General features: G+C 38.7%; 1 protein-coding gene across 1 annotated transcript; it reads right to left on the bottom strand.

The window, feature by feature from the left end:
• LOC140233891 (ganglioside-induced differentiation-associated protein 1-like) lies at window positions 1-10,816 on the bottom strand. Its single transcript, XM_072313977.1, has 5 exons — window positions 10,763-10,816; window positions 9,531-9,726; window positions 2,750-2,920; window positions 1,209-1,412; window positions 1-374 (listed from the first exon to the last, which is right to left on the bottom strand). Exons 1-5 carry the CDS (start codon window positions 10,814-10,816, stop codon window positions 1-3), a joined length of 999 nt encoding a protein of 332 aa, XP_072170078.1.
• Between the last annotated feature and the right edge of the window lie 2,971 nt (window positions 10,817-13,787).

Here is a 13,787-nt window from a genome sequence, read left to right as displayed (position 1 = left end):
TTACGAAGTTGGTATGTACGTGAACTTGTCGAGAAACGCAATAGCGTATTCGCGAAGGGTGGCACGATGGAAGTGATAGGCATACACTCCAACCGCAGCGAAGAGAGAAAATGTGATTATAAATGGGCGTGCCTTTTTCAACATTCCGCGAGCCATTGGCATGGCTATGCTCCAGAACAGACTGTTCGCGTAGACACATTCCCGCCTGAACGTTGTCCTGCTGAGGACACGCTGGTAGTATGCAGACGTGTGAGGGCGCTTCGAGATGAAAACGCGCTCCGCCAGACCAACGAATACCAAACGATGCAGGATACACGCCAACTGAATGTCAGCAGCTGTGAAATTCCGTCCACAGAGCCAGTACTCCTCATTGTCTGAAAATGCATAAACAAACGAAAAAAAAACATAGTACATAATTATGTAACTGCTGGTCAATATCTAAAACAAAACAAAGCAAAACAAACTCCTTTGCAACCTAAACAGGAGATAGAAATAACATTTCTTTTCAAAAGGTGGTTAAAGGTGGTGATTTCATCAGATTCGACTTCTTGATAGAAAACATCATAATCAGAGTGTATTATTTTTTTTTTTAGCAGTTCCATGCAGCAAAGTCCTCAAAATATTGGAATTCGTGTGGGAAAATGGAAAACTTAGGCAGTGACAATTGAGGGTTTTTTTTTGTGTGTGTGTGTGTGTGCATGCTTGACCGCACTTTGACCTATGAGTAAAAGACAGGCTGGCAGGCTTTCCTGCCTGTGCAGCTTTCCAGGTGGCTGATGCACATATTACTCGATTACTGGCTGTGAAATGTTTAATTTCTATGCATGCAAATTCTTTGGAGTGATGAGGTAACAGGATGAGAATGTGTAGAGATGAGAAGTCATCCCAGGGAAGTCAGAGAAAGAAATATTAGAACAGGTAGGCTACCTACTCGTTTTATAGTGGCATGTGAGAATCTTTGTTCCAAATCCATAAATCTCAGAACATGTAAATTTTATGAACGTAAATAAATCAATGAATAAATAAATGGATAGATAGATAAATAAATAGATAATTAAATGCATACATAGATAAATAGATTTATATATAATAGACTCATGTACATTTCTCAGAGGTAGGTCTACATTTCCTTATCCAGTAATGGAGTATCATCATGGAACATAATACCATCGCATGAAAAAAAAAAAAAAAAAAAAAAAAAAACTTACTAAACTCAGCTTTCCTGTCTTCGAGTGCTGTCTCGACCTCTGCCAGGGCCTTGTCGCACACGTCCAGAATTTTCAAGAAGGCCACTTCGTTACTCGCTGTGTCACTGAAGGTAACCAGGTTGCGACGATTTGTCAGGGGTACGGCCAGATCGGGATGTTTCTGCTTGATCTCTTCAAGATCCTGTGCCCCCTTGGCCATTTTTGCTGCAGAATCATGAACATGACAACGAGACACATCAATTTGATATAATTATACACAATCGGAATTACAGACGATTCGAAGAATCCACGTAACTTTCCCATAGCACCAGCAGCGCAGTTCAACGAAGGAGTGATATTGCTATACTTAAAGATAATAACAAAGTCGTTAGTAGTCAGGTCCATTAGTGTTCGTTATTGCCTCTACTCTAAAGGTCCTTCCACTATTCTTATCCTAACATTTACCTGGGACCCGTTTCATAAAACTTGTTTTCAGTGATAAGTTATCATAGTTGTTGTAAGCTATATACTGAAATCCTTGCATCTGATCGGCTGAGAGCAAATTAATTGTAATAGAAATGTGACAGTTGTCACTGATAACAAACTTTATTAAACGGGACCTAGGTACCATTTTTTTTTTTTTACAGCTGGCTCGAAAGGGACGTGGTGGGTAAAACAGCTTGTCCAGACGTATGCAGGCATTTGGCGGGATTTGAACTCTGGACCTTCAATTAATGTCATGAGTACTACTCACTTACCGCAGTGCCCCTGTGGAGTAGGGTATTCTCCACGGTTGCGCCGGCCCTGTTCTCAAATGGCCTTATACGTCAGACAAATATGATTGTCCTTACGTCCCTCAAGGTCTGTTTTGCTTGGTGTTGTTCTGTTTTACGGAATTATTCTAAGTGGGAGAGACATTTTAGAGTTGCATATTATGCTGTCCTTTCAAGCTGTTGGTGACTCCAAAAATGCAATTATGTTTGTTATTCGGAAAGTTGGTTAATCACAAAATGAGAAAGGGAGTTTCGCTATTCCGAAAGTTCGTAATTCCCAGAACGAAATAAGGTTCATAATTCATCAGGTTCCATAACTTACACCAACTTTTCTAACATTGTCAGATTAACGAATCTTATTTAATTCTCGGATTAACGAACATTCGGAACAACGAACTTTATTGATTTTTCATATTCGAATCATCGAATCTCCGGAATAACTGGGCTGACTTCGTTAGCTGATTGGGAAGGCTGACCCAGCTTTGATAAATTCGAGATTCCGGTATTGAATCGTTTACGACCTCTGTGTAAGTACACACACAGGCGAAGAATTATGCACATAATTATTCGCTTACCCGTGCTATTTGTGTTCTTCGAATAATAATGTACATACCCCGGTTGGTAGGGAATGAATAGGGCCTCCAATGAATCTGCTCGCTACCAAGTGTTTTAAAAACACTGTACTTTGGGTTTGACTTTGGTATCGAACTTCGAAACCTCTTGGTTGTGTGCAAGGGAAATACTTGTTACTTATAACAGACCTGTGGTCCAGCTCGCTGCCTCACTAACCTTTCATCTGGTCCGCTGACATAAGGTTTGGAACACGACTGTTCTTGGTCAGGTGGCGATTGAATATGGCGCCGTAGGAGATGATGTCAATTTCGATCGGATCTAAGAGTTGTCGGAAGTGGCGTGCGCGAATGGCTTCGTCTGAATCCCCGGGAGGACATAGCTTGGGTCCTTAAAAAAAATGTATATAATTTAAAGACATTATTCACCATTTCCAGATGAAATAAAATCCAGCTTAAAATGCTTCAAAATAGTTCTAAAATGGAGTTAGGGAAAGAAAAAAACCCAATGTAAAAAAGTTACATCAGTATAAACAATGGTAAGCATTGTCACGTAGACAAAAAGTGAACAATAGTTGTATTTCTTTTTTTGACAAAACCGTCTACAGTTAAGGTTTGTTGAGAAAAAAAAATCTCCTCATATTCTAGGCTTTATCGCGAAATTCTTATATGTTAGGATGTTTTGAAATACAAATCAGCTACACATATGCATCACTATGATATCTCGAACTTTTTGTTAATCACTGCTCCCAATGGTAAACAGTCATGAGATAGGCTGTGTGGGATGAGTGCTGATACAAGTTTATCACTGCTGAGAGAAGGTTAAATGCAAAAGCAGATATGTCCATGTTTAGCAAATTGAACTATTTTATATTTGACATTGTTCTTAAAAACAATGAAAGCAGTCAAAATATATTTGTGTTAAGATATGTATAATTTTATCAAAAAACAACAACATTTAGTTGTCTTGTTAAGAGTGAAATATCATGGAACACTCTGCTGTTTCATGAGGACCTTACCTTCAGACTCTTTAATACATGTATATACCGTTCAAGTACAGTCACCTTGTAATTTCCAATGAAGGTCTTGAAGGGCAGAAGGCCATTTTCGTTTCATATTTATAGCGACGCAATCCATGATTACTGTGACATTGGGGATTTTCTAAAACCGTAATGAAACTAAAATCGGAGCGCAACAAGTACCGATTTCTAATACTCGCCTTATTCATCAAAACAGAAAGATTATAGTGCATGTAAGAAGGAATCAATGGCCTTGAAACCGTTAATTTCTATTCTTTATTATTATACACAGCCGCAGACTCATATTTTAACTCCAAGATAAGACATTCAAAGGCACGTGCGATTTCCTGCCATTTTTATGATTCGTATCATATATAATGCTTATATGAAGAGCTTGCAACCAAAAGGCGCTAAATCCATTCCGGCTACTTTCGAGTAAATTGATGTTTTTTAATTATACATATTACAGCTTGTTTATTCATTAGCTCTATGCTCCTAGTGGAAGAGCCATCACAGTAGGTAATAAAAATGCACATTAAAAAAATCCTGCACACACCATTTATTTTCTATGAATTTTTATATTTCAGATTTTTTCGGATTTAGCGCCTTTTGGAAGAAATCATGGATTTAGCGCCTTTTGGAAGAAATACTTTTGAGTTGTTCAATAACATTGGTATTAGGGAATGTCATTAATGTGCAATCCAGGTAAATACTAGAGAACTGCATAAATTTACATCACAGTAGCCACACATACCCACACACACACACACCCACACACACACACCCAAACACACACCCACATACACATACACACACAAATGCACCAAAACACACACACATCAAAATGTGAAATCTTTCCCAGCATGCTGCTTTTAATTTTACTCATAATAGCAGCATACTGTACACCTATTCATTATACATTCCACACATGCAAAATACAACTGCAGCAGCAACAACAACAAATAAAACACTTTGATTTCCTAATGACACTTTGCACTGAATATCATGAAGTCTATACAGAAGGTACAGCGACTCAAGGAAAGTGAGGACTTGCAGAGATTGTGAAATCATGTTGACTGATAGTATTTACTTCAGGTGAAAATAAAATACAGGTTGTCATGCAGAAATCTGACTGCAACAGACATGAAAACAAATCACTATGATAAGCCCTCACATTGTATGCTTTACCTATTAATACTAAGAAAGCATCGCAAGGCTTTGCTGGAGGCTTTTTGATTTGGACTAACCAAACATCTGTTAAAAAAAAAAATTTCAATTTGCTAAAACTGTAGTACTTATTAAGAAGGCAACAGATGCACATGAAAGCACATCTGTGGACAAAACTCTTTGTTTATACGTAAGTCAACAGCAATAAGGCCTACATCTAGGCATCTGTACTGTGAATCACATTGTCTTTTTTTTTTTTTTGTCTTCTTACCATGTTCATTTCTAAAAAGTCATTTACAGCCAAAACAGGAGGTTTACCGCATGAAATGCATACCATCAAGTCCATGGTAGAATATCTCAACTAGTTAAAGTGCCTGCCCTAGGAATCATAATGTCTTGCCATAAGCTCGAGTCAGAGTTCCCTTCATCATTGGTGGCCACTGTTGCTTTATCCTAATTGCCTGAGATGTCCACTGTATTCAATATCAAGGAAGTCATCAAAGCACGGGCCACTAGGTCAGCCCCTCACCCAATTCCTGTCCACCGCCTCAATGCATGCAATATCACCTTGATGTTGTTTTCCAGGGATGTTTTCTCCTCCTCTCAGCTTACGTTCAATGATGTCAAAAACACACAGCCACTCGAAGTACGTTGCACCTACCGGCGTACTCAAGAAAGCTTGATTCAGCATTCAGTGAGATTAAGACCACTGTGATGGTTCCGTTGTCTGGTTCAGTACGCATGAGCTCAGAAATGAACGATAAGCTCTGTGATTTCTCGCAATCCTCTGATTCACTGAAGAAATCTTGGCCTTTCATGTACTGCTATGAATGCATCCTGTCACCCTCCTGGTATAAGGCATGGTAAATGTCATCGATGTGCGCTTCTTCTTCTTGCGTATGAGGCAGCGGCAGCTAAATAACGTCCCTCAGTTGTTGTAGCCAAGTTACAGTCTCAGGAGTAGGGTGTGTCAGGTCCATGTTGTCAGGAGGGCGGAGATCAGGGCACTCACTCAAGATGTGTTGAGCAGTCTGTTCTGGTGCACCACACTGGCAGGCTGCTGACGGGCGTAGCCCCCACCGATGCATGGCTGCGTTGAAATGCCCAACTCAGGTTTGAATCCGATTTAATGACACCCACTCCCTCCTTGGGAGGTTTGCTCCTGGGGGGACAGATGTATTGGGCGTGACGAGGAGTTGGGCAGGTCGTTGGGTGTCTTGCCAGCTCAGTGACACTTGCTGCTTGCAGATATGCTGTAGGTTGTATGACTTCCAAGGATGATTTGCCATTAACCTGAATTGGGAGAAGAATAAGAGAATTCAATCAAAAGTAATTAATACCGATGGCTTAGAATATCTGTCCACGTGTAGCAAACACAACCTCAAACTTCCAATTTTGATACATTTCTCAATAGCTTCTAGACAGCCATAGTGATTTGGAGCAACACTTACTCTACTAAAAGACCAAAAAGAAAGGGACTAGTTTGATTTACAGATTTTTTAACATAGTTTTTTAATGTTTAATATAACCATAAAAAACCCACTAATGCCATCATATCAGGATTATAAGATCCATCAGTGAATATTAGACAGGCTCTATCTAATTCTATCAATACCAGGGCAATGCACCCATGCTGCATAGACCAACTCGAACAGTTAGAAAAGTAGGTATCCAGGTCATTATCATTGCAACACAGCATAAGCAGTACTGTATAGACTGACTTGAATAGTTATACGCTGTAGATATACAGAAAACTTAACTGAGAAAATGAGTCAAGGTAACTTCATTTATTGATTACAGTTCCTTCAACAGATAATTAGTGACATACTTGTGAAATGGACCCCACCACGGTCTCTCTATCATCAGTACTAAATAATACGGCAGCTTACCTGTTACATCCCCACCATGTGGTGTTCAACATGGTGCTTTCTTGCACAATACAGGGCTAATACCGATGTATGTGGCCCCACCAAACGACACTTTAATATGCATGATTGATACAGCAACAGGACCAGTTTCCACTGCATCTAATGTAGCAATACACTTCATTTGGCATACTCGTGAAGTAGGCCCCACTACTGCGTGTCGGTACTAATACTACAGCGGCTCGCCTGTTTATACTCGTGAATTCAGCCCCACCGTGTGGCGTTCATCGGTACATAAGCACGGTGTTGGGGCTTTCTTCCACAGTATACAGAAAACTTGTGAATGGGATGCGGCCCAACCAAACGGTGTTTACGAGCAATTGATACAGAGGCGGGGCCGATTTCCACAGCATAGTCCTCCCTTTCTCCCGTTTTTTTTTTTTCTTTGGTCTTCATGTTTTATTCTTGGAAAGACTCCCTAATGTCCCTCGACTAATTCAACAGCCAATTCAACTATAAGTATAACCCTAACCTAAACTTAAACCCTAACCCTAACCTAACCTTGCTTAATTGCTAAATGCACGAGTGCAAGCACACTGCTGTGGGGCCGATTTCACAATTTTGCCCTTCATTCTATCCTTGGAAAGACTTCCTCATGACCCTTGATTATTCTTACCATAGGTATACAACCCTACGCTAAACTAACGGCATATACTTGTTAAATAGGCCCCACCACTGCATGTCAGTATTGGTTCACAGCAGCTCGCCTGTTTTATACACACGCAGCCCTGTTGCTGTAAGTCCACCCTATGTTAGTAACGTTAGTAGTAATTTACCTTGCTTGGCATTGCATCGCCGAAAAGTACCCTGTTTATACACACACAGCCCTGTTGCTGTAAGTCCACCCTATATGTTAGTAGTAGGCCTACTGGTAATTTACCTTGCTTGGTATTGCATCGCCGAAAAGTACCGGTAAATTTACCCTGTTTATACACACGCAGCCCTGTTGCTAATAGTCCACCCTATAATATCTGGTAGTAGCTACTAGTATAGGCCTAGTAGTAAATTTACCTTGCTTGGTATTGCATCGTCGAGCAGAACCCGTAGATCAAAAGGTTTAATTTACTAAAACATATTATATAGTACTAACATTTAATAGAGCTCTAACGTTAGAGCTCTACAGTACAGCCTTATAGTAGTACAGGTAAACATTTAGCTGGTAGCCAACACGTAAAATACATAGTTCTAATCAGCTGATAATTTACATTGATGCACGACGAGCCCTGTTTGTGGTGCCGGTGCATGGTGGGGCCCATTTCACAATTTTCCCCAGATTATTGATCCCATTGAATGATTAATTATAAAATTTGTAATAAAACCCAAATTTGACATTCTACGTTGTTCATAAATCAACTCAACATGTTCAAAATAGAGTATGATGCCCATCTCAGTCCCAACACCAAGATGCACATATGGGACTGACTTAATCTGGGCGTCGTACAGATAAGTAAACTCACCTTTCACAGCTGTATTTCCACTGCTTAGCCTTGCATTTCTTCAGCACTGCTTCATTTTTCCACTTTTCGTACCACTTTTTAGATCACCGGCAGTCTTGGGTCTTTCATCCATTATGAAACTGTCATGTACTTTCGACTGATAGCCATTGTTCTGTACAGCACTACAGACAACAGTGGTGACCGTGAAGAATTGCCATTGAACTATGTAGTGCAGTATCGCTGCATGTAATAGTACGTGTTGCATGTTCTCATTGGTCAGAGCACCCCTAGCTGGCGTGCTCTGACCAATCAGAGACCGGAATAGAGAAATTGGATATAGCGCCTTTTGGTTGAAAGCAAAAATGGATTTAGCGCCTTTTGGTTGAAAGCGTGAATTTCATGCTTGATTTTTTCATATTTCCTCAAACAATTTTGATTAAATTTTTAGTGCCTTATATGCACATGACAAAGATCTGTTCGAATCATGCGAAAGATGGAGTTCGATAAAAATTGGATTTAGCGCCTTTTGGAAGCAAGCTCTTCATATGATAATAATAATAATAACAATAATAATAATAATAATAATAATAATAATAATAATAATAATAACATATGTGACCCTGCACCACAAAACAAACAAAAATTCCCCAGACATGGATTTTTAGTCCAGAGCATATTATTAAAGAGCAGACTCTAAGCTTTAAGATGGATAACTGAATTCAAATGGACTCTCCTAACCTATCCAAATGTTGGAAAGAAAGCACACATTCTGGAAAAGTGTGAACTGAGAAAAGAGGCTCTGAAGTAAAGAGTGTATTCAAGCACTAATAATCCTAACCAATCCGTGCTAGCTGTGCCATGAATGGGACAAGAAACAGGGTGGTAACCACCGGAGCAATAACAATGAAGGGATTATCAAATTAAGCTTAAATTAGGCATGCGCTATCAACACATTTTGTCCATGATTAATGACAACTTTCAAAGCAGTAGCATTATCCTTTCAAAAGTTATTAAAGTTGAAAGTGAAGAGTGTGTACAGGATCTTTAAGAAATGAAATGAAAAGTGGACTCTCTTTAGAAACATCTAATCACACTGTTTTACAATAAAGTGCTTGAGAAAAACTGCTATAAACACAGTTTCGGCCAGTTTGTTTTGTAATCCCAAACTTTAACATAATGTAGAAGAAGATTAACTTTGCTCTTTCAGTAAATATAAAAAAAAAACCTCAAGATTGGCTAGGTTGACCCATTTCACTTATTTCCAGTCCTCACATAAACTCAACGTGTGCGACTTTTTGTTCGTTTTGTGATGCACGGTCACATATAAGAGAGAGAGAGTATGAGAGAGAGAGTAGTTTTATTACAACTTATGTATTCATTTAAGCATTATACATTGGTAATTTACTGCATAATTCCTCAACTCTGCATGAAGACAAATAGAAGTCCTTACGTACTCGACGACGGTAATGTGTCGACGTAGTCGATGATGTCGGCAGAGTCTGTGAAGAAAGTTCCCTTGTGCTCCATGGCGGGCACTGTTCCATGGGGGTTGACGTTTCGCAAGTACCACAGTTCGTGGACCTCGCTCATGAGCAAATTCACCAGACGACTCTTGTACGCTATGCCCTTCTCCGCCAAGGCCAGTCGAGCCTGCATACCCCATATAGGCCAGAACAGACAGACATACAGACAGGCAGGTAGGCAGGCACACACACATACACACAAACGCACACACAGGTAAGCACAAACACGAACAAAGTACGTTGTTGGTATAGACAGCAAACGGGTATTATTACGGCTGCATATTCTTGACCTAATGCAAGCACGGGATGGCTCACAAAGAGAAAAAAATAACAACGATAATCTGGAACTCGCAGATATTCTCCTTTGCGTCATTGTTAAACAACAAGTGATAAAATCTTCTTTTGATGAATAAAAGAATACATGTATATATATTTATATAAATTATATATATATATATATATCTGAAGAGCTTCCTCCAAAAGGCGCTAAATCCATTTAAAAATGATGGATTTAGCGCAATTTGGAAGCAAGCAGATTTATATACATGAAGAGCTGGGTATCCAAAGTAGTTGGGGTGGTATAAAGTAGGCCTACTATTTCGCAAGTGTTCTGTAAAAAAAACAAAAACAAAATAAAACAAACGAAACTCAGGTATGCACATGAAAGTTTCAGAAATTGCAGAGGTACAGGCCTTTGTTTTCCTCCGTTTCCTAAATTACAAAAAAAAAACAAACAAACAAACAAGCAAACACAATTTATTATCTAATGAAGAACGCACGGGAAGCGATGGTAATGCCATTGGCCTTGGGAAATAAAATCCTTTTCCTTCTCATGACGTAGTTTAATTTCCTGGCACTACGAGATAATACCCTAGAAGGAATTTGTTGTGGCATTCTACGATATAACCAAGGGGTAACTAATCTCGGGAAACTGGATGGTATTGAATTGACACTTCTATACTGTTAAATGAACTGACATGACATTACTCATGCAGGACTAGCTGTTTGATACACTCGTAAATGGTCCACACGAAATAAAGATTTGTGAAGGTAACAAAAGCAAGAATATTTTTATGGACTCATACGATCGTTTCATCCAATCGTAATGTGCTTGCTGCTTCTCAAATTGTATTATCACTCAGATGATGGTAATGGAAACGTACCTTTTGTGAGAAGAACGAGCTCTCCGCGTGGTATAATACCGGTATAGTTGACATGGCTGGTGTGTTACAGATATTATATAGTAGACTGCGATCACTCCAATGTTGTGTGATGGTCTAAAATGGTTAATACGCTGTAATGACTATCAGAGTGTCTTTCACGACAACCCAACAGTGTTTCTCAAATGCAGTGATCAGTTGTTCTTGTGTAAAGTGACCGTTAGACCGTACGTCCAACGCGTTTTGTATACATTGCGAGTCCAATACCAATACAACGTACTTACAAGTCTTTCGTATAGTGTAATTTGTGTGGCGTCAGTGCGACATGGAATCCCAATTAACAATACATTGTACTAAAGCAGTGCATAATGCAAGCAAAGCGTTCACATGTGCCCTCCTATATTGACTGTAAAGTTTACTGAAGCGATATAGGCCAACCCGTTGTGCAATGTATCGTGTATGAAAGGAAGAAAAAGAAGACGAAAAAGAAAAAGAGAAAATGGAATCCTACTTGATTAGGCACTGCACTTCTTTTGAAGTAGATGTCTCTTCGATTATAATCATATCAATGGTAATCCCCATGAAGGCTACTTCACAGATATCGGTTGGACTTTGCCTCTTCTTTCAGCGGTTGGAATAGAAATCCTACACTGTATGTTCAGACACGTGGATATGCAATTACAACTATTGACTCGATAAAAGTAGATTTGCCCATGCCCCCCCCCCCCCCCGACTGTCCAGGATTGGGACACACCGTTTTGTTTTGTTTTGTTTTGTTTGTTTGTTTTTTACAACAAGGGAAATTGATATTTAGACAATGTGAAGACGGCTCCTTCATTACTGCAAGTTTTGTTAATATATTGGTTATTTACATGAGTTGTAGCGTGTTTACTGTCCATGATTTAATGTGTATGCGTACATCTTTTATATGATACGTGTATATCATAATTAATATACTAAAATATGATACAATATAATATAACATAAGACAATTCTAAAACATCATAGTATAGTATAATGAGAGGGGAGAGAGAAATAGAAAGAAAGAAAGAAAGTAAGTAAGAAAGAAAGATAGATAGAGAGATAGACAGATAGATAGATAGACAGACAGATAGATAGATAGATAGATAGATAGATACGGAGACATCAGAAAGATGAATAAAATCCAATAGGTCAATGTCATGACGAACACAAACGTGGGTTATTCCTCTGATCAGTAGGCCTAGGAAGACTTCATATTTTTTTTTTTTAACTTATCTACCTCTGGTCAAAATTTCAGAATCCAACAACGTCTTCATAAACAACGAAGCGATGGCAGGCATAACATGCACATGCATCAAAATCAAGGATGTGATTTGACACAGTCAGTAGTTGCTAGTGTTACGGGATGTTAACTTGGCCTAGCGAACCATCATAACCACCAAAAATACCCAGACTCTCAAACAAGGTGTTTGGTCGATCTCGGTCATCTTGTCGAACTCTTTATTTACATATTCCTCCGCGGAACAATAAAGTGCCCAGAAATGACAATACAATGCACATGTATCCATAACACTTCCCCCCCTAAAAGAGTGCATTTAACGTTTTAACACAAATGGACTCTATGTACGTTGGCACAATATTTTGGAACAGCATTGTACATTCCTCTTCCAATTCACTCTTATAACTCCATGAGTTTACCATGGTTGCATCATTATAAGAACACATAAACGAAGTATGCTATGGTTATATTATCATCATAACCTGTGATAAAACATGTACGACTTTAGTACCATTCAACGTGTACCAAACTAACACTCTCGTGAGTTACTGCTGCTTGTGAGTTACAGCATACTAGAATTGCATGTAATTGTGCAACACTGAATACTGCAATGTTAATTTTCTCAACACCTTAACCTTTATGCAATCATGTCATGCATACAAACAATACACGTTGTACCAAAATCAGATGGTTTCCTCATTAGAACATACATATAAGTCAATTTTACACTGTCATAATGATTAACCTGTGTACGAAGATCATAGACACGTCATCTCTTCAAGAAGTAACTGCATATAATCCAACTGTTGTAATCATATTACAACCTAAAACCAAAACATCATATTCCATGCTATGTGACTTGCATATACCTGTAGACGTTGTGTCAGCATCTATTGAAATGTCAAGATATCAACAAATGTCATATACCCTAATTATGTTTCTGAAAACTTTCCTGTCAACATACAAAACACCAAATGTATGACCTGCCTGACAAGGCATCAAATGAACTTGAATGAGATATACTTGATGATAACCTGTGTGTACACCTAAACTTAATAAGTGAGTGTATACCTGCCTGTATACATCCTGGTATAACACAGTCAGCTTAAATATATGCCTGTTGGTATGTTGGATCAAATGTGAAATACTGAACACCTTTGCCAAGGCAATGATTGAGCTATAATAATGAGCAAAAGCTTTGTACATGTATAACTATATAATTTCTGTACCTAATACAGTATACATGCTAATTAAATCCAAAAGGCAACATCCAATAAACTTAGGATATAATATGCCACAACAAATTTAACCAATACCTGTACATGTACAAGTATGAAACCTCAAGTACCTGAACTGTACCTACATTACTCGATACACCACATTCTCTATACAAACAGCGACACTACCTGTTTGAAATCAATTTACCAACAACTCACATTCTTGACAACTGTTGATGGCTAGCATAACTTAAAACAGCCTTCATAGTGTCTTCTTTTGTTGAGTGACTCAAAGCACAAATATAGCTTGCTGTGTTTCCTTATTAACACAAACATGTCTGAAGATACTTCCATGTTGTTATTTACACATTCAAAGTGCCATTCATGCTGTTGGCATCACAATTATAGTGTATGCAAGATGCATACATGTACCACTTGTACATATACATGATGTACACACACTGTCCTGTGTACTTGCAAAACAAAATTATACCTGTTGAAAGTGTTACAAACATAAAATACATTTGCACAAATGTTGCATCTGGCAACA

The sequence above is a fragment of the Diadema setosum genome, chromosome 10 (genome assembly GCF_964275005.1).
Source record: "Diadema setosum chromosome 10, eeDiaSeto1, whole genome shotgun sequence".
Lineage (NCBI taxonomy): Eukaryota > Metazoa > Echinodermata > Echinoidea > Diadematoida > Diadematidae > Diadema > Diadema setosum.
This window is presented reverse-complemented; position numbering and strand designations above follow the sequence as displayed.